The 26,371-nt window shown below is 42.1% G+C and overlaps 1 protein-coding gene across 1 annotated transcript; it reads left to right on the forward strand.

The window, feature by feature from the left end:
- The first annotated feature begins 2,138 nt into the window (after positions 1–2,138).
- Positions 2,139–26,371, forward strand: LOC120438638 (macrophage mannose receptor 1-like). The gene is made up of 5 exons (XM_039609064.1): positions 2,139–2,157; positions 2,852–2,953; positions 21,865–22,242; positions 24,923–25,279; positions 25,579–26,371. The coding sequence occupies exons 2-5, from the start codon at positions 2,884–2,886 to the stop codon at positions 25,923–25,925; spliced, it is 1,152 nt and encodes a 383-aa protein (XP_039464998.1). The 5' UTR covers positions 2,139–2,157; positions 2,852–2,883; the 3' UTR covers positions 25,926–26,371.

The following is a 26,371-nucleotide window of genomic DNA, read 5'->3' on the forward strand; positions in this document are numbered from 1 at the left end:
GCCTGGTGGAACGTCTGCCGCAGTCGCCTCTCGAGCCGCTAATCCGGCTCCGCTGACTGCCCCTGGAATCTAGATTCTCTTCCTACTACACGAGGCGTCCCCGTGAGGTTCCTTGCCTTCTACGGACCAAGGGCGAACACCGCCACCCCAGTCTCCTTTGAAGAAGTTAGGATCTTTTAGAAGACGCTAGGGATGTCACTCCGTGATTCTACACGAAGACTCTCCGTGATTCTACACGAAGACTCCCTCGGAGCTCTTGCCCTGGAAGGTCGTAACACACCTTCTTGGGCTCCCCGAAGGCTGCAACACGCTCACTTCTTGCCAGACACAAAACTCTCGTGACTTGTAACAAGTTAGCTATCACTCACCCATCTGCAGGAGTCCCCTCAAAATCGATGGTCTCAGTGGCTGCTGAAACACACGGCTCCGTGACTCCATTTCCTTTGCTTCAACAGCCGGTAGGACAAAGGTACCTTTTCCCTCAGGGGTGATCAGCCCGTCCACGGAACCGTTGTTCAGTGACCACACGGACCACCCTGCTCGCAGCGCCATTCTGTTGTGGAAGTTTTCCACTTAAAGCCTGCAGATGAGCGGTGAGCGGTAGCTAACATTCTTTAATCAAAACACACAGAACAGAAAACCAAGCTTGGTGGAGAGCCTGCATGACCACGTGGCAGGGTCAGCAGAGTCTCACTGAGCCTAGTACGGCTCTCAGTTAAATACCTTCTCCAGGAACAAAAGGCAGTACACAGCTGTTTCACACCTTAAGGTTCACACTCCCTTGCTACTTCCCAGAGTCCTTGCAGAGACAAAAGACTGGTCCTCTGGAGTTCCTGTTTCCCCCAACATCCTACTACACCCCCTACCATTTGTCTTAAGTATGAGTGTCAGACATGCTAAAATCACCAAGGCATTACAATAACGTGATTAACACATAGGTGAAAGAAATTCCATTACATGTGCTTGGTTTCAACGTAACTTTATTCTTTCATTCTTTCAAAACAAAAATAGAATTAATTTGTTTTCTCAGGTTAGTAGAATCATATTTATTTAACCAGAATTACTAAAAGCTCTGAGAAAACCCATATTTAGGTGTTTCTTCAAAAAAAAAGAAAACACAGAAAGGGAGTGTGTTTCTGTCACAGAGAGGCAACCTGTCCAGGTGTACAGGTGTAACCTTTGCTGTCATAGCCACTGCACCAAATCAAGAAATGTTAAACAAGGAAGTCATATTTAAATATTAGAATGAAACTTCCTGTTTCTGCTTAATGTAAATGAGTCCCTATATAACTCATATGTACACTGTATCTTTGTGTTAGGGGCAAAAGGTATATTTGTTCATATTCAATAGGGATGCACCGATACCGATACTGGTATCGGGTATCGGTGCCGATACTGTAAAATGTGTGCGTACTCGTACTCGTAAAAGTTAACCGATACCATGAACCGATACTCATAATTCCCATGGACTTAAACGCCACGGTAACATAAGGTGTTCACAGTTGATGTTATGTGATGTAACTCTACCCTGAATATAATTTGCCCTGTAATATGTCGCAAGGTAAATACAGGTAATTAGAGCAATCAAACTGTTACGTTAATCATAAAAGTATTATTTTATGGTATGTAACTCTGAAGGAGTTAAAATATTTTCAGAGTTCTAATTTTCTGGAGGCCTGTGAAGGTAGCATAAAGCGGGACCTTGCATGGGGAGATGCACGAGGTTAGCTGAACCAAAGTGAGAGACTCGGCTAGTTTTACTAAGGTTAACCAGCACAAAAGAGTGTGTGACTAGAAAGCTGACCGTGTGAGAGCTTCACAACAGAGTGTGGGTGAAGTGACTTTTTTGTTTCAATGGTCGCACCACCGTGCTGTGTTTCCAGCTACGACCGCCGAGGCTAAAGGCTAGCCGGACTGCTTGGCTGCGCCTCGGAGGCAGCCGCTATGGACTGTCGGAGAGCTGGACAGTGACTCGCTAACGCGCTGTAGCAGAGACAGCATCGGGTCCGCAGGGAGTGGATTTAGTGTGGGACTGGTGAGCGGCGACCTACCGATCAGCTGAACTGTAAGTCAGACTTTTGTGCTCTTACTGGGGAGAAGAGGATTTTTCTCCATCGTCCGGCGTGAGCAACAAACAGGCCTGCAACAAGTGTGAATGTGAGTGTGTGTGGGGCCCATGTGTGAATATTGTATGTTTAGTGGATTTATATAACGTGTTTTGGAGTGTATATTAGTGAGTCACTTACCAAAAGGTGATAACATAAGTTGGGTTGTTTAATATAATTTGAAAGGGAATTATGTCATTTATACAGTGTATTTCATTTGGTTAAGGAATTGGAATATCATTTGAGTTTAAAAAAGGGATGTGTTGTACAGTATTTGTCTCTGCCCTTACGTTCAGTAAACGTTTCGTTTGTGTTAAAGAGTTGTGTGGGGTCGTTTCTTTACTACTGGTTAAGTTTAACTTGTGTGTGGTAGAAGTATCGGTTTTTGTACTCGGTATCGGCAAGTACTCAGATCCAAGTATCGGTATCGGATCGGTTTGAAAAAATTGGTATCGTTGCATCCCTAATATTCAAATACTGAGTACATAGAGTGTGTGTTAGTACAGATGGTTATTCACTGCAGAGCTGTCTGAACACCAGAGAAGAACCAGATTCAAACCTGCAGGCTCATTTCATGTCTGTGTACAGAGGTGCTGTGTGGACCACATTTGAACTGTTGCTTTTGTCTTCATGGACAATTTTAAACAGATGATCATTTATTAATAATAATCATATATTTCTTACAGCAGTGTGTGATAAACTAGATATCTGTGTTTAATATAAAGTGCTGCGTGTCCATCAAACAGTGAAGAGCTGCTGGATTCATTGTTTCCTCCAAATGAAAGAAAAGTCATTTTCATGTGACAGAGCGACGATGCAGTGGAGTCTGTTTCTGCTTCTTCTGATGGGTGAGTGATCATTTTACCAGGGCTCCTGATTGTTTCCACCTAAAATCCTTTAGTTTGATCAGGACTCATTAAACAAATGAACTCTGACTGAGAAAATCCAGGATTCACCTGTAAACTGGACAGTTTGATGGGAACATGAGTTTCCTGCTTGTATCAGCAGATATTCAACAGTATTTCTTCTGTTTTAGGTCAGTGTGTCTTCATCACATGTCACCTGCATGAGTACCACTTTATTAAAGAGCAGATGAGCTGGGATGAAGCACGGGCATACTGCAGAGAGAAATACACAGACCTGGCCAAAGTGTTTGACCTGACAGACATGAGAAGACTTCAAGACTCTGCACAGAATCAAACAGAAGCCTGGATTGGACTGTACAGCGAGCCAGGAAGAGACAACAGGAGGTGGCACTGGTCTCTGCCGGGGGAGGAATACACTGAAAATGAGACCTGTTGGGAAGCTGGAGAACCAAATGATGGAGCATATCCCGAGAACTGTGTGATGAAAAAAGACAAGTGGGCAGATTATTCATGTACATCCAAATTTCAGTTCATCTGCTATGACGGTGAGAATATGTGGACAGTAACATGATGAAAAAATATTTAATATTGTTATAATCTAGTTTATAATCTGTGTTATGTTCCTGAAAATGAGTTTTAAGAATGAGACAAATTAGTTGATAAAGATGTTTTTGTGTTTTTCTGTTGACTCGACAGAAACAATGAAAAACAACAAAACCTTTCATTTGAATGAGACGTTTGTGACCTGGACTCAGGCTCAGAACTACTGCAGACAGCATCACACCGACCTGGCCAGTGGACTCGATCAGATATAGTGAAGAGTTTAAGAAGCTGCAGAAGTCTACAGCTTTGTGGATCGGCCTGTTCAGAGACAGCTGGAGGTGGTCAGATGGGAGTAACTTCTCTTTCAGATACTGGGACATGGACTCATTTAATGATGGACTAAACAACAGGACATGTGCTACGACTCTGTTAGAGAGATCAGGAAGATGGAGCTCTGCTGGATGTAACCACAGAAAGCCTTTCTTCTGCTATGATGGTGAGTTTACACAGATTTATCTCAGCTGTTTGTCCAATAGATGAACTGCTGGAATCACTGAGAGGATTTAGGTCAGGTTTCTTTGTATCTCAGTTGGCTCCCTCTGAGATGTACAATTTAACCACACTGTTTATTAAATGTTTAGTTTATAAATGTAAACTGTCTTCATCGTCCATGCCATCACCTTCCTCCCTCCTAACAAAGCTCTCTCTCTTTTCTCATCGTTCTTCCTCAAATGTTCATTAGAGCTGTGTACCTAACACACCCTACACAGCACTACACAGTCACAGGTGTAACTGTCCTAATGTTTGTGCCTGTCTGTCTTGTTTCTGTAAGTGTGGACTGTTCATGTCTGTCATTGTTCATAAAGCACAGCAAAGACTCAGAGCTCTTTGGGTTTTGTGGTGACAGATAACATGATCCTGATCCAAGCAAACAAAACCTGGGAGGAAGCCCTTTATTACTGCAGAGAGAAACACCATGACCTGGTTTCCATCACCAACCTTCGAGAGCAGGCGTGGCTTCAGGAAAAGGCCAAAAGCGCCTCGACTCCTTTTGTCTGGCTGGGGCTGCGCTACACCTGCACTCTGGGCTTCTGGTTCTGGGTCACTGATGATGTCATTGGATATAATAACTGGGACTCTAAGAGGAAAGTTGATGTCTGTGACATGTCTGGAGCCATGGACACAGCAGGAGAGCAGAAGTGGGTCAGTAAGCCTGATAATAATAAGTTTAATTTCTTCTGTTCAAAACATTAAAAGCACTGTAAACAGCACCAACAGCTTCTTATCTCCTCAGCAGGTTTATGGTTGTGCATCATAAAAGGGCTCTTTAGAGGGATTATGGGAAATTTAGTTTTTCATAGTGAGGTTTTATTTAACGTAATTTTTATTTTCCTACATCAACAGAAAGTGAATTTCTCTGTAGAAAACGCATGTATACACACAGAAAATATATAATGTGTAAGTTTTATTATATTGATGTTGTGGTTAAAATCTGGTGATGGTTATATAAAGTAATAATACAGACAAGTCATGAAGTGTTGTTAATGGAATTCACTGTTGTTGAATAAACTGTTAAACCACAGAACCACAGAGCTGTGTGTAAATTTAACATAATTACAGATGGGACACACATGACTGGGAGAGAGGAAGAAAGGGAGGGAAACAAAAAGAGGCAGGAAGAGGGACAGTGAGAGAAGACAGTAAAAAAATCTGCTGGATCACCTGTTGAAGAGAACAAAAAAAGAAAACAAGAAATAAGATGGTACACATAACATCTGTCTGTGAAGGTTCTCACTCATCCAGGTCATCGTAGTCAAAGGAGTTTGCAAAGAAAAGCGTCTGGACTTCTTTAAGTTGCTTGAAGACGTTTCACCTCTCATCCGAGAAGCTTCTTCAGTTCTAAGGTCAAATGGCCGAGAGTCCCAGATTTAAACCCAGTGGGAGTATCCCCCCAAAGAGGGACAAAGGACCCCCTGGTGATCCTCTAATCACATGCGCCAAGGTGTGAAAGTGGGTGTGGGACCTAATCAGCCAGGGTTTCGGGTGAGCACATTGTGAAACCTGGCCCCACCCTATCATGTGATTTCCTGAGGTCAGATGGCCCAGGATGTGAGTGGGCGTTAAGGCGTCTGGGAAGGGAACTCAAAACTGGATTATAGATGGCAGACAGTTGGTGTCGTAAACCACCGCCTCTGTTCAAAGATGGTCGCTCACAGTGGACGTAGATAGCTTCTTTCACTCCTCTTTCAAACCATCTGTCCTCTCTGTCCAAAATGTGAACATTGGCATCCTCGAAAGAGTGACCTTTATCCTTAAGATCAGCAGTCCATCTGCATCTTAAGGATAAAGAGGCCATCTATGTCCACTGTGAGCGACCATCTTTGAACAGAGGCGGTGGTTTACGACACCAACTGTCTGCCATCTATAATCCAGTTTTGAGATCCCTTCCCAGACGCCTTAACACCCACTCACATCCTGGGCCATCTGACCTCAGGAATTCACATGACAAGGTGGGGCCAGGTTTCACAATGAGCTCACCTGAAACCCTGGCTGATTAGGACCCACACCCGCTTTCACACCTTGGCTCATGTGATTAGAGGATCATCAGGGGGTCCTTTGTCCCTCCTTGGGGGGATACTCCCACTGGGTTTAAATCTGGGACTCTCGGCCATTTGACCTTAGAACTGAAGAAGCTTCTCGGATAAGAGGTGAAACGTCTTCAAGCAACTGAAAGAAGTCCAGACGCTTTTCTTTGCAAACTCCTTTGACTACACATAACATCATTGCACAACCTAAATAAATGTAACAGTAAATACTAAAATTAAATGATGTTGTGCAGGACTGACAGCGCACAATGTGCTTTGAGGTAGCAGCCAAGAAAGGTGTAGTTTGTGTCTGTGAACAGTGAACACCCATGTGCACACCTGTGTTGGGTGTGCACAAGGTCTCTCCATGTAGATAGATGATGTGTGGGGAGGGTGTGGGGAGCCATAGCCCCGTCCCCCAGGTCATGAAGCAGACATGGAGGATATCCAGGCCCCAGAGTGCAAGAGTCTAAGGAGGACCATCGGAGGGGCAACCTTGCCACCCTCCTGGGAAGAGCTGAGGAGAGCCCCAGATATGGGATCACCCAGAAGCTGTGGTGCAGAAGCCACAGGGGGCTGTAGTGACACAGGCTCTGCTGGCAGCCAGCCACACCAAAGTGGACCGATCCCCACTACCAGGGGCCCGAGGGTTCTACACCCCCCGGATGGAGCCCAAATGAGCCACGGGTGCCAGGCCTCGTCAACCAGCCACAGGGAGTGAGCCGGTACACACCTAATCGCCCAGCCCTGGACACTGAGAACCACCAATGCACCAAGGTCCAAAAGCATCAGCCACCGGCAGGTAGTGTGGTGGGCAGAGATGCTTCGACATGACATATGGACACAGGCGAACAGGCACACACAGACACAAACGTACATCCCCACCCTCATTAACACTTATCAGCACTCGCCCAATGTGGAGACAAACATAAATTGACACTGTACACACAATCACACTTCCCAAACATACTCTACACCCCAGGACCAGGCACAACCACCCCCAGAGGGGTGATGGTAACCACAACTAGGAGATATTCCCTTTTCCCTGGGGTGGAGACAAACAGACTGCCCAGGTCCTGTAGCTGTTTTGTTAAAATAATAAAAGCACTGCATTAAAAAATGTGACTAATATCACTTTATAAAATACCCTCCCGCATCCCTCTTTTAACCTCTGTATAAATCTCAGTTAGTTTAATCTCAGAATAAATGGATTCTTCTCTGTTTATCTCAGAGTTATTCACTTGCAGGTGCATCTGTATGACCTCTGTTCCTGAAGATTTACTGTATCAGTGTGTTACGTCCAATGATGGGAATAACGGCGTTACAAGTAACGGCGTTACTAACGGCGTTACTTTTTTCAGTAACGAGTAATCTAACTAATTACTATTCCTATCGTTACAACGGCGTTACAGTTACTAACAAGGAAACGCGGTCCGTTACTATTTTTCAACAAACAGACGGTTGAAGCTGTGTTCAGTTTACCGCATCTTATATCAGTTGCAGGAAGTAGCTGTAAGTAATCTGGACGCTACAGCTTTAAGCAGCTGCGCGCTCCCGCGGACGGTAATCACGATCACTGTCTAGCACAACACCTGGAGCTCAGGGGGCAAAACAATCGCATGAGTGCTGCTGTTTGACTGAGGAAGAATAAAGTAGTCGTGGTAAGCCGATCACATGACCACTTAAAGACAAAGCAACACGGTGATATATACCAGTTTTTAAATTGTGTCGATAGGCCACGTAAAACCAGAGTCATGATAAACAAGATATACGCGGCATTTTTTCCTCAATAGTTTCGCCACCTTAGCGCTAGCACTGACACATCGATTGCAGCTCTCTCACTGTAGATCGTCTGTCGATCTAGAGTGACCTAGAAAAAAGGGGGAAGTTTTAAGATTGACGGCGGGAGAAAGAGAGAGGGAGAAAGAGAGAGAGCGAGTTTTGAGATGTGAGATTTGTGACGTTTAGCGTGTTTGGAGTGTGTAGTTAATGTGTTGTCTTGTGTAGTTAGTGTGTAGTGTTGTGGATAGTTTTGTGTTGTGTGTCAGAACAATGAGGCGACTGCTGTCTCCAGGTAGAAACAGCAGTGATACACCTGCTGCTGTCAGACCTGCAGGTATCAGGCTGTGATGTTCTCCTTTATAGTGGACAGAAATGATGTTTTTGGAGTGGCACAAATAATTTGTGTGGCATCTTATTGAAGAACAGCTGATTGTTCTGTAAATAGTTTGAAATGGTTATTTTAAAAAAGGGTAAAAGGTAAATGGATGCAAATAACTTTGTTGTTTGCAAAACTTGTGCATAGGATTTTAAAATTGACAATTAATATTTGCATTTAAAGTTATGAAATATGATTCATTAAACATGTCTGTGGTTGTTACAGTAAAAATATAACTTTTTCTACTCTGATTTTATGTTTTTTGTCTGATTTTAGATCAATTCTGGTTATACAGTATGACAAAATGAGAACATAACTGTAAATTCAGACACGTGAGGTTGTGCTAAAAAGAATGATACCAAACAAGGCAAAGCAAATAGTTTTTAAAGGTAAAATGTGGAGGAAACATCAAGAGTAGTAAAAAAATGGCCAATTATACTCTGGACCCCAGAGGGTTAAACGTTCTTTGTTTTTTTTTAAAGTAACGCAATAGTTACTTTTCCAAGTAATTAATTACTTTTAGAATATTGTAACTCAGTTACTAACTCAGTTACTTTTTTGAAGAAGTAACTAGTAACTATAATTGAATTACTTTTTCAAAGTAACTTGCCCAACACTGGTTACGTCCCCAGGCTAGTCTAGGGGGTACAAGGTACTAACATGCTAACATAAAGGTAAATACTGAAGGAGGAACCAACATGGTACGTTAAAAGGTTCATTTCTAGCTAGAAATTCTGGTTGAGTTTTAGTTCAGACTAAGGATTAACTTTAGGGAGAGCCAAGGCCAACATAACAAACCAAACATCCCTGATATGAACATAAAAGGATCTTACCTAACACAAAATATAAAATGCGGCCTTTAAGGCTGCAGACCCTGAATTGGGATACAGCCTTGGTCGCATTGCTTTAAGGCTGATTACCTCACAGCGATGCGATGAAGGCTGTCCCAATTCAAATACTGCTCGAAATGCGGCCCTCAAATGTTTCCTTCATTTCCCTGAATTTGAAGGATGTGGCGGTGTAGACTTCGTGGCCCAATATATCCCAGAATGCATAGCACGGCGGTGGGTGTGCATAATTTTTCCGGTGATGGCAGTTTGTGAATGGGTGATTGACTGAATGTAGTGTAAAGCGCTTTGGGGTCCTCAGGGACTATTAAAGCGCTATACAAATATAGGCCATTAGTGATGCTTGTACTAAGTCGTTACTTTAAAATATACACCATTCAATAGTTGACCTTAATCTTAGAAAGAATGCGATGATTTAATGGATATTTAAAGCACTGAGAGAAATTTAATAATGCCAACATATTAAAAGAACAATATTTGTCTCTTATATATAATAGATTTACATATACAGTGTCAAAGGAACCTGTCTTTGAGTGAAGATTTAAGGTGACAGGAAATATAAATAAATGCACCTTAAATGACAACAACTACAACTTACTGAAGCTCAGTATCTGACACAGAGTTCATTCACTGCTGTAATAACTAATAATGATTAAAATAATAATTTTAATATTGGCCATATTTTGTTTACATTACCAAAGTAAGATGACTTGTCTCATGAACAACATGAGCTAATTGTTATTTAATGGCTCTTGAGGACCATTAAAGCTGTGTACTTTAAGGCTGCACACCCTGAATTGGGATACAGCCATTGTCTTTCAGCAGGTGTCTGTTTCTGAGTGAACCTGTGGTGGGAACAAAGTTAGGTCCTGTGACAGAATCCAGTGATTCTGCCACAGATGCCTGTGGTTCAGCATTTTAATATGCAAATACAGCAAAAATATACTGTATGCAAAAAAACACTCAAACAGAACTTTATTTACATAACATGTTGTAGCTCAAAGTGCTTTACAGGAAAAACAGCAACATATTCCACATGATTCTAGGTAATCTGATCCACTCTGAGTTCTGGATTTTTGTTTTTCTCTTTATTTCATTCCTATTTGTGACCCAAGGTTTGTTTAATATTTTATGTGATGTATTCTTTGGGGTATTTAGTTTTGCTTCCTGTTCTCAGTTGTGATCGGTCCTCTCATGTCAAGTCCTCCGTTTGTAGTCCATTCATATTTCCCTTCTTTTGTCTTCTCTGCCATCATTTTGTCCACCTGTTTCTCATTCTCCCCTCCAGCTGTCTCCACTTCCCCTAATCACCCTTCTCTGTGTATGTAGTCACTATCTACTCTTGCTTTGTGTTAGACCATACAAGGAATAAAAAACCCTGACGGATTGTCAGCTCACACTCTAAGTTTTAGGTTTTCCATCCTTTTTATGTTGCATGTCTGTATCTTTGCAGTCAGCAACTAAAAAGCTAGCTTTTTTATCACCTCAGTCACCCTCTGCATATCTGCATGTGGCTCTTCACATGTGACATGAGCAGTGGCGGCTCGCTGTGCGCCACGTTATTGTTTACATAAAATTAATTTCTACAATTGCAGATATAGACAGAATATTGTTATTGTTAACCTGGCTATCTGCAGTTTTACACACTTACATGTGGACGGAGATATTTTTTTTTAAACCGCATGTGAGGAAAGGATAAAGAAACATTAAATAAAACTTTAAATCAGTTTTTAACTGAAGAAGAGAGAGACCAGCTAATAACAACAGAAGATAACAAAGCAAATTATATAAATAAAACACTAAATAATTCAAATATGGTGTGTAAACAGAATAGGTGCTGAGGGGAGAGTTTTGGTTAATAATCCAGTGGCAGGTCTGAGTAATGCTCCCAAATTAGCCAAAACAGCACAACGTGAGGAACATTCGTAGATGTCAAAGAGACCTTTTAGGGAAGCAGTTACAGTACTGTGCAGTTCCCAAAAACCAGACTGGATGGGAGATATCTGGATGAAAATATTATTTTAAGTTATTTATTTATCAGCCTCCCAATGACCTTAGACAGAGTTTGGAAATTGACCTGTAATTATTAACTGTTGAAGAATCACCACCTTTCAGTAGGAAGAGTACCAAGGCACACTTCCACATCCCCTGTGTAAATGTTCTGTTGTATAGAAAGATTAAAAATATATGACACAGGCTCAACTATGATAATTGCAGCCAGGTACAGGAAAAAGGAGAAAGATTGTCAGGACTGGTTGACTTTTTGGTGTTGAGACTCTTCAGAGCCTCTTCTACCGTGAAAGGTGTGAAAGAAAAGGTATCAGGGAACTACTAGCAGAGTTTTATGCAAGAAGTTTACTATCAGATACTGTGAGAAACAAGGAACAAGAAACAACAAAGTGTTTGTTAAAACAATGAAGGATTTCAGTTTTGTCTGACACAGGAGTGGAGTCAATAATTAAGTGAGGAGGTAGCTCTGAGGACTGAGAGCTGGCAGAGAGAGACTTTATAGTTTCCCCAAAACTCCTGGGTCATTTAGACTGTAAGTGGTTAAAGGGACGAAAAAAATAGTCACATTTGGCTTTCCTGATGGAGGCTGAGGGCCACATACATAAAAATATAGGAGGGGCTGGGCCACTTACTAGAAATTAGGTATATAACCTTAACTTTAGTCAAAGGAGTTTGCAAAGAAAAGCGTCTGGACTTCTTTGAGTTGCTTGAAGACGTTTCACCTCTCATCCGAGAAGCTTCTTCAGTTCTAAGGTCAAATGGCCGAGAGTCCCAGATTTAAACCCAGTGGGAGTATCCCCCCAAGGAGGGACAAAGGACCCCCTGGTGATCCTCTAATCACATGCGCCAAGGTGTGAAAGTGGGTGTGGGACCTAATCAGCCAGGGTTTCGGGTGAGCCCATTGTGAAACCTGGCCCCACCTTGTCATGTGAATTCCTGAGGTCAGATGGCCCAGGATGTGAGTGGGCGTTAAGGCGTCTGGGGAGGGATCTCAAAACTGGATTATAGATGGCAGACAGTTGGTGTCGTAAACCACCGCCTCTGTTCAAAGATGGTCGCTCACAGTGGACATAGATGGCCTCTTTCACTCCTCTTTCAAACCATCTGTCCTCTCTGTCCAATATGTGAACATTGGCATCCTCGAAAGAGTGACCTTTATCCTTAAGATGCAGATGGACTGCTGAGTCTTGTCCTGTGGAGGTGGCTCTTCTATGTTGTGCCATGCGTTTGTGAAGTGGCTGTTTGGTCTCTCCAATGTAGAGGTCTGGGCATTCCTCACTGCACTGTACAGCATACACCACGTTGTTCAGTCTGTGTTTTGGAGTTTTGTCTTTCGGGTGAACCAGTTTGTGTCTGAGTGTGTTGCTGGGTCTGAAGTACACTGGGATGTCATGCTTGGAGAAAACTCTCCTGAGTTTCTCTGATACACCGGCTACATAGGGGATGACGACGTTGTTGCGTCTGTCTTTCTTATCCTCCCTCGCTGGTGTCTGATCTTCTTTTCTGTGCCTCTTTGCTGACTTTATGAACGCCCAGTTAGGATAACCGCATGTTTTCAGTGCTTCCTTTACATGTGTGTGTTCCTTCTTTTTCCCTTCAGGCTTGAGAGGAACATGTTCTGCCCGGTGGTGTAGGGTCCTAATTACTCCAAGTTTGTGTTCCAGAGGGTGATGGGAGTCAAAGAGGAGATACTGGTCCGTGTGTGTGGGCTTCCGGTAAACTTCAATGTTGAGGTTGCCATTTTCTTCAATGTGCACAGCGCAGTCCAGGAAAGGCAAACAGTTGTCCTTAGTGTCTTCCCTGGTGAACTTGATGTTTTTATCCACGGCGTTAATGTGCGCAGTGAAGGATTCCACTTCTTGTGTCTTGATTTTGACCCAGGTGTCGTCTACATATCTGTACCAGTGGCTGGGTACTCTCCCTTTAAAAGAGCCAAGAGCCTTTCTTTCCACTTCCTCCATGTAAAGGTTGGCTACAATAGGTGACACAGGGGAGCCCATGGCACAGCCATGTTTTTGTCTGTAGAAGCCTTCGTTGTATTTGAAGTATGTTGTGGTAAGGCAGAGGTCTAACAGTGTGCAGATCTGATCGGGTGTGAAGTTGGTCCTGTCTTCCAAGGAGCTGTCTTCTTGTAGTCGTTTTCTGACAGTCTCCACTGCTTCCGTGGTGGGTATGCAAGTGAGAGAGAGACTACATCAAAGGACACCATGGTTTCATCTGGATCCAGGGTAAGTTTCTGGACCTTGTCGGTGAAGTCGGTGGAGTTCTTGATGTGATGTGGGGTGTTCCCCACGAGAGGTGCCAGGATGGTAGCAAGGTGTTTCGCAATGTTATAAGTGGCTGAGTTTATGCTACTGACTATGGGTCTGAGTGGGACCCCTTCCTTGTGGATCTTAGGAAGTCCATAAATGCAAGGTATGGTATCCCCTGGATAAAGGCGGTGATATTTGAGGCGGTCAATGATTTTGTCCTTTTCAAGGTCTTGAAGGCAAGCTATAACTTTCTTTTTGTAGCTGCTTGTGGGGTCTTGTTTTAAAGCTTCGTAGGTGTTGTTGTCACTGAGGAGAGTAGTGATCTTTGTGTGGTAATCTGTTGTGTTTAGGACCACAGTGCACCTTCCCTTATCCGCTGGTAATATAGTGATGTTGTGGTCTTTGCTCAGGGAAGCGACGGCCTTCTTTTCTTGTAGTGTGAGGTTAGACGGAGGGACTTTGGCACTGGAGAGGGTGGCTGAGACTTTCATCCTGATTTGCTCTGCTTCTGTCTGTGATAATTTATTAATCCGTATGGCGGTTTCTGTGGCTGTGATGAGGTCCACTATGGGCAACTGTTGCGGAGAAATGGCGAAATTGAGTCCTTTGGCTAAAACCTTCTTTTCAGGTTCAGTGAGATTCCGGTCTGAAAAGTTCTTTACCCATTTCTCCCGACTGTCTTCAGGTGTGTTTTCTTCTCTGAGTTGTGTGGTTTCAGACTGAGGAGTGTGGGTTTTTGAAAGCAAGGTGTGAAATTTCCACATATCTGTACCAGTGGCAGACACCAGCGAGGGAGGATAAGAAAGACAGACGCAACAACGTTGTCATCCCCTATGTAGCCGGTGTATCAGAGAAACTCAGGAGAGTTTTCTCCAAGCATGACATCCCAGTGTACTTCAGACCCAGCAACACACTCAGACACAAACTGGTTCACCCGAAAGACAAAACTCCAAAACACAGACTGAACAACGTGGTGTATGCTGTACAGTGCAGTGAGGAATGCCCAGACCTCTACATTGGAGAGACCAAACAGCCACTTCACAAGCGCATGGCACAACATAGAAGAGCCACCTCCACAGGACAAGACTCAGCAGTCCACCTGCATCTTAAGGATAAAGGTCACTCTTTCGAGGATGCCAATGTTCACATATTGGACAGAGAGGACAGATGGTTTGAAAGAGGAGTGAAAGAGGCCATCTATGTCCACTGTGAGCGACCATCTTTGAACAGAGGCGGTGGTTTACGACACCAACTGTCTGCCATCTATAATCCAGTTTTGAGTTCCCTCCCCAGACGCCTTAACGCCCACTCACATCCTGGGCCATCTGACCTCAGGAAATCACATGATAGGGTGGGGCCAGGTTTCACAATGAGCTCACCCGAAACCCTGGCTGATTAGGTCCCACACCCACTTTCACACCTTGGCGCATGTGATTAGAGGATCACCAGGGGGTCCTTTGTCCCTCCTTGGGGGGATACTCCCACTGGGTTTAAATCTGGGACTCTCGGCCATTTGACCTTAGAACTGAAGAAGCTTCTCGGATGAGAGGTGAAACGTCTTCAAGCAACTCAAAGAAGTCCAGACGCTTTTCTTTGCAAACTCCTTTGACTACGATGACCTGGATGACTGAGAACCTTCACAGACAAACCTTAACTTTACTGTATTAAAAATCACTTAAAAGTGGTCAAATGTGTTATATTGTTGAATATAATTAAAGACAAAACTGCCTTCATCACAGTTTTCTATAAATGGATCTTTATTGATTTATTCAGAAAAAGCTTTGGTAGCTCATTCTCAGAACAGCAGCCTCAGATTTCTTCTTAGACAGAAGATTTACTGTACAGCGAAAAAACAAAGCAGAAAATGGGACGGGGACATTTCAAGCTTGTTATTTAAGTTATTAGGCTTAGCAACACACCTGTTAACGTTCGTTTGAAACGATTATCAGCATTAACAGACTGAACTGGACTTAATAACAGGAGTCCATATAATTTTAGTAAATTATTCTGGTGAGTATCAGCTGCGCTGGGTATGTAAATCGGGCCATCCAGCCGCGGTGCTGATCCGACGCCACTCGTGCCAAAAATCCGGACAAATGTCACTTGATCAAGGAGCAGAGCTGCATCAGATGAGATCAGCTGACTGCGTGTGCGTGTGCTGTGCACAGCGGTGTGTACTCTGTGTGTTAACAAGAAAAACGCAGATAAGAAAGTGGTGCGCAAAAGCAGGGTAGTGACAGAATTGATGCGCATTATTGATATTTGAAGCATGTGCACCTGCACATTAACACACGGGTACTGTGGAATATATTTTTTACTCACCTAAAGCGCTCGTGCTCACGTCCACTCCCCGCAAAAAATTAGCAGCTGTGCGGTGTCTGTGGCATCGGTGCTCTCATCGCATGCGATGGAGTAAAAATCAAAAGCACAGCTTTATCAGACAGTTGCAGTTTAATGTTGGCTGGCGAGTCTTCAATGCGTCGCACAACTGTATTTCTGGACATGCTGACGTTGTTGAAGTCCTGCACTGTTTCCGGGCACATTATTTCGGTGACTTTAACGAGGCCGTGTTTTATGAGGTCTCCATCTGAAAAAGGCTTGCCATGTCTTGCGATGAGTTGGGCGACCTCATAGCTGCTATTGGAGCCTTTTCCTGGACAATTTGAGCACGAAAAAAATACTGTTGCTGACCCCGCAGGAGAGCTACCCTTTGCTTTAATTTCTGCTCTCGCTCAGCACCAGTGTAGGATGCATAGGCCTGATATTTGGTTTCATAATGACGTCGTACATTATACTCTTTCATAACTGCCACAATTTCAGTGCAGATCAAACAGACACACGTCCCCTTGAATTCTTTGAAGAAATATTCACTCTCCCACCGTGTCTGAAATTTTCTGCACTCACTTTCTACCTTTGGCTTCTTTGGTTCTGCCATGTTTGGTAACTTGGGGGTAAATTTCTTTTGTGATTGTCCTTTTTGGTGGAGCAACTGGCTTGATCAACAGCAGCTCCCCCTGGTGTTAAAACTAAGAAGTGCAATAAACTCAAGCAAAAGTTGAAGTGCGGGCCATTTTCTATCCTATTTATAAAATTACTTGCGGGCCAATTAAAACTGGACCGCGGGGGCCCGCGGGCCGGACTTTGGACACGCCTGCAGTAAACCAATACAGAGCTGATAAAAACATAGCCAATCAGGATCAGATCCAGACTTTCTCGCAGCTGCTCATTCCTGGTTTCTCTCATGTAGAACTGAACCAGTGGTTGTCCCGACCTTTCACTCTGACCTGGCAAAAATGGGCATGCTTGTCCACAAAGTAGATAAAACTCTCCTATAAATATTCCCATTGTAAATTGACATTGTCGATCAGTTTAATACGACCCCAGCTAAAACTATAAGTTTTGAAGAAAAGCTTGCTCATTGAAAAGCTTTAAATTTCTTTTTGTGATGATGCCAGGCTTGGAGCATGTGATTTCTGTGTTTCTCACATTAATTGCGCAGTGATCACTCAGGTTGTTAGTTAGGAAAAAAAGAGCCAGTAAGAGAAGATTTATCTGGTGATTTGGGATTAAAACTTGTAGGGCTTTGAATAATTTAAATTAGATTTTTTTTTAAACACCTGACACAGAAGAAAGCCAGTCCCTGTCAAAATCACCTACCAGAATGATTTCATTAAGATACAGTTCAGATAAATGTTTACCCAGAGAAGGTAACTTGCTGGGGGGAAGCAGACAACCACAATCAAAGACTGATTTCCAATCAGATTAATAGTTAAGGCCTAGATTTGGACAGCCAAGTTTCAGAAACGACAATTACATCAGCACCTGTGGAGTGGGCCCAGATTCCAGTCATATCCATGTTAGGAAGCACACTTATATGAAGGATGTGTAACCTATGAAATACCAGCTATGTGTTAATAATTTCATAAATTAAGCATCTGCATTTTAATAGAGCAGAAATTCAGTTATAGAAATGAGAAATAAGTAAAGTTTTTCCTGTTGAAATGGCTGCTGTGACACGTTGGTGCTCGGATGTAGTCATTAAAATGAGCCGGCTCTCGGTGCGTGGTTGTCTCTGCTGTTGATCATATCTAATGTTTGTTTTCTCAAAACAGCACAGATATGCGATTGGTTCAATCTACTTTGCATCAACAAACAAATTATCGAGGTGCTGAAAGCAGAAACATTCAAATCTGCATGACTCACAGACTTCTCATGCTCATCTTCCATTCATGACATACTTGCAAAGGTCAAATCTTTATTAGTGTTACATGAGCTTTGTTCACATAAAATGGAAACTTTTTACAGTGTAAACAGCAAGACTGACTCTGACACTGAGTGTGAACAGCGTCACTGATTCTTATGGTGAGACAGTGAAGTGGTCTGAAGTGTGCAACAAAGAGTTTGTTCCAGCTGAAACATTTCATGAAGTCATATAAATGGACAGGAAGTATTTCCATTTTAAAATGACACTTCCTGTTTTTAACTTGTTGGTGAAATTACACTTCAGTCTTTACTGTTTCTACTGCATGACGTAATGGAAAAGGTCAGTCAAATACACACATCATCAGATGGCTCTGGCAGTGGTCATTCTTACAAACTGCTGTATATGAATAAAGTTTAAAAGCTGCCACATTATTTTACGTTTGTGGATTTTGGCTGGTGAGGAAACATGAACTAAGCATTGCTCACAAACTAAATTAAATGATCTTAAAGTGATAACTTATGTGAGCGATGTTTGAAACATCACTTTTAATACAGAAACATTTAATACAGAAAAAATGCTGTTCACGAGCTGAACTGGTGGTCGGTGGTGCTGACAGCCCAGGCTGACTCTCACTGTTGCAGGGAAGGCTGATGCACCTGCGCGAAATATGCAATTACACCCGCCGACTTAAATAAGGGGAATTAGGGTTGTGGGGAGTTGTTGTGGTGTGAAGCATGTGTGGCTGGTAGCTCATTAGCTGCCACCGCGTCAAATGAAATGGTTCTGAAATCCGACATGTGGACTGGCCATGCCTCATTCATGCCACACTGACTTTTTTTAAAATTATCTCCTTATATGGTTACATTGAATAGTATTTTAAATCTTCTGGACATGCTGTAAAGCTCAACGTGTTCAGTGAAAAGATGTTTATACCCTTTAAACTTGTACAGATTGATTATGTTACCACCACAACCTTGATTGTGTTTTAAATGTGTGATAGATCATCATAAATTATCTCAGGATTGTGAAGTGGAAGGAAAATTATCCATGGTGTTCAAAGGTTTTTACAAATAAAAGTCTGAAATGTTTGGCATGCATTTGCAGTCACCCTCCTGTACTCTGCAGAAGATGGTCTGGTCAAACCATAACTGAACTTCAAGGCCTATATGCAAAAAACGACGAGTGGTGGAATCCTAACACTCCACAGGAACCTGACCACACTATCCCCACAGTGGAGCATGGTGGTGGCGGCATTTCTTCAGCAGGGACAGGGCTGGTGCTCAGAGCTGATGGGAGGATGGATGGAGATAAATATACTGAAAACAAACCTGTTAGAGGCTGAAAATACTGGAGACTGTGGTAGAGGTTCACCTTCCAACAGGAAAATGACCCTAAGAATAGAACTAGAACTGCAATGGAGTGCTTTCAGATCAGAGTATACTCATGTGTTAGAACAGCCCAGTCAAAGTCCAGTATTATAATACTGCTGAAAAACTGTGGAAAGACCAACACTCTAGTGATGTGTCGGTCGCAAACGAAATGGCTCTTAGAGCCGGATCTTTGACGTGAACGACGCGAGCCGTGTTTTTTTTTTTTTTTCTTTCTCTCACCCTCTCTCTCTCTCTCGCACTTTTTTCCGCTTCACTCCGCATGCGAGCCTTGTGCTTTACGCTGGGAAGAGGGGGGAGGGGCGGTAGTTACACTCGAACAGAGCAGGAGGGAGAGAGAGAGAAAGAGAGCCAGGGACAACAACGTCACATTAGAAAGGTATAGTAATCATCCACAACTATTTTCAGTTGCGGATGATAAAGGATTCAGAAAGTTTATTATGCAGGCCCATATGACAGAGAATATGCATCTTCTTTTTGTTTTCATATTTTAATTTATATTTAATTGTGTTGTGGTTTGCAGTGTTTTGTGTTGTTTCACTTTAAATTTGCAAAAGGAAAAAGCTGAAAATGTAAATAGTTAAAAGCTGAAATGTGAACAGTTGGTTTTTGTATTATATGATTTATTTATTACATTTTGTGTGGAGTGAATAAATAAAAGTATATTTACGGTGGCCCCTAGAGACAAAACAACTTTTTCTCTGCTCATTGTTGCCATGTTAGATGATTAATTCAAGAGGATTTGGAGGTTACATCACTCTTGCTTTCTTGTTGGGTAACTATCATCAACTAATCAAATATCATCACCACAGAGATAAGAACATCCTCGGATCCTGTTGGGCTTTATCTTCTTCAGCCTTTCTCCTCCATAAATAAGAACAAAATCAACATCAGCTCAAAGTAGATTAAGTCGGTTAATGTAATTTAGGTAATTTATTACACTGTGACTTTTATTTATTTGCTTTTTCTTTTGCTTTGCTCGTGCTAAACGGCTTCAATAAAATATCCTGCAGCTAAAGTCTAAATTGTCGCCACTTTTAACCCTTTGAGAAACAGTAAAGATAAAAACCCGAGTATTAATCCATTTTAGTGTAAATAACAGACGTCCAGTCTCAGGGTCCTGGGACCTGACAATCAAAACCTGTGTTCCTGCAAGGCATTACTGTGAACCCTCAGAAATAAATTTCTCTGAAAGGTTGCAGGGTCCGAAGAAATGTCATCTGCTGAGAGGTGAAACAACTTCAAGAAACTCAAAGAGGTCCTTTCCAAGCTTCTTTAACTTTGTATGAGTGGGTTTTAAACCGAAAGCATGCTGTGCCCAAAACTGGTCCACCCCAAGGATAGGGGGTCCTCAGACACAGAGTGATGTAGTGTTAAGTGTAGGGATGGGTACCGGTATCTGGTGCCATGATGGCACCGGTTCTGGCATAAACGGTAGTAACCAGACTGAAAAGCAGCGCACATTTCGGTGCTTTATTTCGGTGCTTTATTTCCCCTGAGATGTCATACACTTTAGATTCTAGCCAATCATTTTACGTTTCCGAGGATAGTAGGCGGGCCCAGGTACATACGTTCTTTTAGAGCAGAGCTACACATTAAAAATGCCCAAGGCTAAGCGATCAAAAGTCTGGCTGTACTTCACAGCAAAAGATGCAAACTCAGCAGCCTGCAACAAGTGCTTTAAGCTGATACTGTGATACTGTCAAAGGAGGTAACACCTCGAATCTGATGAAACACCTGGCGACGCATAGCGTTTTTTTTTTTAAAGCCGAGAAATGCGCCGTGTTTGATAGCTTGCAGTGAGACCTCACACTGAGCACATCTACTGCGGGTGTGGTGCCTGTTATCGGACCTGGAGTTAGCAACATCCCCCAAAAACCCGAAGAGGAGAGTCCTGGCCCCTAGCCCTGTCAGCGTAGAAATGATGAGGATGATGATGGCAGCAGCAGCCGTTCTCCTCTGTGGGAGTCTAATGTGTAGTAAGAAGGAATACTATAAGAAACAATTAGATGATAATAAAATAAAAGAACATCTGAAATATCGAACAGTGTTATAAAACATTAGGCTAGAATAAATAACTACAATACATTTTATAATGAGTGGTGTTCACTGAACGGGCTGCTGTTACAGCTCTCTCCTGCACCAGCATCACATATAGAAATGCTGAACGAACAGTAAAAAGTTATATTTAGACATTATAATCACACTTCCTGTTTCTGCTTGTTAGGCATTCATTGTTTTCCTTTTAAATGGTGAAATATAAACATAAAAGTCCTTTCATAACTGATATCTACACTGTGTCTTTGTGTCAGGGGGAAGTCTGTATCTTAAAATTCAAATGCTGAGTACACAGAGAGTGTGTGTTAGTACAGACGGTTATTTACTGCAGAGCTGTCTGCATGAACACCAGAGAAGAACCAGATTCAAACCTGCAGGCTCATTTCATGTCTGTGTACAGAGGTGCTGTGTGGACCACATTTGAACTGTTGCTTTGTCTTCATGGACAATTTTAAACAGATGATCATTTATTAAGAATAATCATATATTTCTTACAGCAGTGTGTGATAAACTAGATATCTGTGTTTAATATAAAGTGCTGCGTGTCCATCAAACACTGAAGAGCTGCTGGATTCATTGTTTCCTCCAAATGAAAGAAAAGTCATTTTCCTGTGACAGAGCGACGATGCAGTGGAGTCTGTTTCTGCTTCTTCTGATGGGTGAGTGATCATTTTACCAGGGCTCCTGATTGTTTCCACCTAAAATCCTTTAGTTTGATCAGGACTCATTAAACAAATGAACTCTGACTGAGAAAATCAAGGATTGACCTGTAAACTGGACAGTTTGATGGGAACATGAGTTTCCTGCTTGTATCAGCAGATATTCAACAGTATTTCTTCTGTTTCAGGTCAGTGTGTCTTCATCACATGTCAGCTGTATGAGTACCACTTTATTAAAGAGCAGATGAGCTGGGATGAAGCACGGGCATACTGCAGAGAGAAATACACAGACCTGGCCAAAGTGTTTGACCTGACAGACATGAGAAGACTTCAAGACTCTGCACAGAGTCAAACAGAAGCCTGGATTGGACTGTACAGCGAGCCAGGAGGAGCCAACAGGAGGTGGCACTGGTCTCTGCCGGGGGAGGAATACACTGAAAATAAGAGCTGTTGGGGAGCTGGAGAGCCAAATGATCATGGTGGCACCCCTGAGAACTGTGTGATGATAGAAGACAAATGGGCTGATTATCCATGTACTCACACATCTCAGTTCATCTGCTATGACGGTGAGAATATGTGGACAGTAATGTAATAATACAATATTTAATAATGTTATAATTTAGTTTATAATCTGTGTTGTATCATATGTTCCTGAAAGAGACAATTTGAAGAATGAGACAAATTAGCTATCCACAAACTTCCAGAAGCTTGTGTTATAACTAATGATGTACAATCATCAGTGTTTCCACTGCAAAGAGGAACGAGGCAAGGCTGTCCTCTGTCCCCTCTCCTCTTTGCATTAGCACTTGAACCTCTAGCTGAGGCCATTCGCCAGCACCAAGATGTGGACGGTACAACAGTGGGTGAAACAAATCATAAGATAGCATTGCTGACAATATTCTGTTGTTCTGTTCAAAACCAGAACAATCAATACCAGCCATTATGTCCATTATATATGAGTTCAGCTCATTCTCTGGTTACAGAATTAATTTTGGGAAATCAGAGATCTTGCCACTGGGTGACCAGATTAACTCTTTGCCAGATATTTCTAATCCCTTTCAATGGTGCCCCAGTGGCTTCACATACCTTGGACTAAACATTCCACCAGTTCTTAAAGACTTATGGAAACTGAACTTATCACCAGTTTAAAAAAAATTAAATTAAAATTAAAAAAGATTTAGATAGATGGCAAAAATTGCCTCTTTCTCTTATGGGACGTTTGAGCCTAATTAAAATGAATATTGTCCCGCGTTTATTATATCCCCTACAAATGTTACCTCTATGGATAACCCCGAAAGTTTCTTGTGATATAGAAGAAGTCTTTTAAAACGTATCTGGCATGGCAAGAAACCTAGATTAGGAATTAGAATTTTACAGCTGCCTACAGATAGGGGAGGTTTAGGGTTACCAAATTAAAGTTTTTATAATTCGGTATGTCATGGCTGGGTTTTAATGGAGTGGCTACATGCTTATCTAAATTCTCATTCCAACCTAGACTCTTGGTCTACTTCACCTTCTTCCCTTTGGAGCTTAGCTGTCTGTGACAAAAAATATAAAAACTGAGATTAAGAATCTTCCCAATTTGTTATAATACAATAAGGGTTTGGATGGAAATGCGTAAAAGGTTGGGTAGAGAAGACTTCACTTCATTCGTGACTCCTTTATTGAGAAACAAAGACTTTGTTCCAGGAATGTCTCGCAGTATGCTCGATGCGTGGTGTAGAATATATATACTGGAAGTGGTATACAAGTCCGGCCTAAGTCTTCAGTCTGAAAGACTGCAGTGCAGGACTTTAATTAAGCTCCATAGAGGAATTGGTTACATCAGAGCTTAACATGTTTAAACCAAATGTGATGCAGCCAGATGTGAATTTAGTTATATAGTTGTAGCAGATGCAGTATATGTGACTATATGCATGGTTGTCTGGAAACAGAAACAGGTAATTCTATAAGTAGTAGGGCCAAAGATAACTAAGAAACAATCATAACACATCATCTACTCAGACACAGCAATATTTTACAATGTCCACAAGGGGTCAGTGTAAAACCATAAGTTGGCTAAATAGCTTTAACGGGCACAAACGACTATAGCTATTATCATACCAGTTAACTTGTCAAAGGTAGTAACACTTACAGGTTCATTAATGCACACATAATCACGCGTTACAACTAATAATGGTAATGGATTGCATTTATATAGTGCTTATCGGGACCCTCAAAGCACTTTACAATTCCACTAGTCATTCACACACACTGGTGGAGGCAGCTACAGTTGTAGCCACAGCTGCCCTGGGACAGACTGACAGAAGCGAGGCTAGCCAACACCAGTAGGTGAAGTGTCTCGCCCAAAGACACAGCGACCGAGACTGTCCGAGCCGGGCCTCGAACCGACAACCTTCCGATTACAAGATGAACTGCCAACTCTTGAGCCACGACCACCCTGCCATGCTCTGCTGGCTTTCGCCTCTCACTCTCCCTCTGCATGATGCGCACATGACCACTGTTACGCTTCAAAACAACAAACTAATTAACTTTTTGCAATTGCAGTCAGATTTTAATATTCCTACAGACAATTTTTTTGGCTTTCTCCAGGTTCGTAATTTTGTTCATTCCAAAACTCCACAGTGTTCAAAAATCATTTTATATGATGATATGGAGACATTTCTTATTAAGTGAAAAGAGAGAACTCATTTCATTTCTGCTTTTTATTCTCTTCTATATACTCTCAGTAGCAGCACACTGAGCGCTATTTATAAATGGGAGAGAGATCTTAATATTTATTATACCGAAGAAGAGTGGAAAGCAGTCATTAACATAAGTTAGATCCATTAGATCCATTTAACATTAGATCCACTTTTACTTGCAACTGCTTGAGAGAAACCCAATACAAAATCCTACACTGCCTATGCATAGCTCCTAATGTTTTGCATAAGATCACACCTCATATTTTCCCCTCGTTCTGTAGTCAATGTCAGAAAGAAACTTTTTTTCATTACTTTTGGGAATGCAAACTCAATTTCATTTGTAAAGGTATGACTTTAATGTATGGGATTTCCTTTGGGTGTGTTTTTTCATTTCTTGTTTGTCTGTTTTGTTATGTTTTTATGCTTTTCCTAAAAACGAATAAAAACTGTTACAAGATAAGAAAGTATGAATAGATATAGACACAAGAAAATGTTTGTTTTTGCTGAGAAAGAAAAGGACAAATTAGTTGATAAAGATGTTTTTTTGTTCTTCTGTTTACAGAAATGATGAAAAACAACAAAACCTTTCATTTGATTAAGACGTCTTTGACCTGGACTCAGGCTCAGAACTACTGCAGACAGCATCACACCGACCTGGCCAGTGGACTCGATCAGATATACAGTGAAGAGTTTAAGAAGCTGCTGAACTCTAAAGCCCCTAAGGTGAACTTGTGGATCGGCCTGTTCAGAGACAGCTGGAGGTGGTCAGATGGGAGTAACTTCTCTTTCAGATACTGGGACATGGACTCATTTAATGATGGACTAAACAACAGGACATGTGCTACGACTCTGTTAGAGAGATCAGGAAGATGGAGCTCTGCTGGATGTGACCAAAGAAAGCCTTTCTTCTGCTATGATGGTGAGTTTACACAGATTTATCTCAGCTGTTTGTCCAATAGATGAACTGCTGGAATCACTGAGAGGATTTAGGTCAGTATGTTTCTTCAGCCACTTATTTCTGCATGTATGTTGAACTTCTGTCAGAGGTGAAGATGTTTAGCTGATGGTTGGAACAAAGATTTCTCTGTAGAGCGACTGATTCATCTCAAGAATCACTGGATGTTTGGTCCAATTTCACTGGAAGAACAAAATAAAACATTTCAGAGACTTGAAGTTCAGATTTAACTGATTTAATGTTTTCTCTGATTTTTATGGCAGATAAACTGATTCTGATCAGAGAAAACAAAACCTGGGAGGAAGCCTTGAATTACTGCAGACAGAAACACGATGACCTGGTTTCAATCAGCAACCCTGAGGAGCAGCGATGGGTCCAGGAAAGAGCCAAAAACGCCTCGACTCCTTTCGTCTGGCTGGGACTGCGCTACGGCTGCGCTGCACGTTTGTGGCTTTGGGTCACTGATTATGTAGTGTGCTATGAGAGGTGGGCTTCAGGGGGAAGGACTGAAGACTGTGACATGTCTGCAGCCATGACCACAGGAGGGCAGCACGAGTGGGTCAGTCAGAGGAAAAATGAGACATTTAATTTTATTTGTATAAAACACTGAGGTTTAAACCTAAAGTCACTTCTTAGCTGCACATGTAGATTTTCTGGGGTGAACTCTGTGTTTCTGCTCAGTGTTTACAGTCTCTGGGTTTGAAATGGGAGAAAAATGACCAACAGATTATTACCTGCAGGTTAGATATGTGCAGAGAGCAGTCTGTGTTTCATTTCCTCTCCTTTACCAGAGTCAGGAACATCTTGGTTTCTTCCTTCATTGTTGCTGGATTGGTTCATCATTAAACTGTAGCAGGATATTTGTTTTGATTGAGTTCAGATATGGTGATGGTTTGAATGTTTCTGCTTCATGTGCTGTAAATCTTTGTATCACACCTTTGTATCCTCAGCTTACAAAGCCTGTCACTAAAAGCAGGTAAAACCATGTTTGTGTCATGATTCCATATGAGCTCTATAATCTGATCATGTTTGTTCATGAAGACAAATAAACCTTCA

This window comes from Oreochromis aureus, linkage group 3 (assembly GCF_013358895.1).
Source record: "Oreochromis aureus strain Israel breed Guangdong linkage group 3, ZZ_aureus, whole genome shotgun sequence".
Lineage (NCBI taxonomy): Eukaryota > Metazoa > Chordata > Actinopteri > Cichliformes > Cichlidae > Oreochromis > Oreochromis aureus.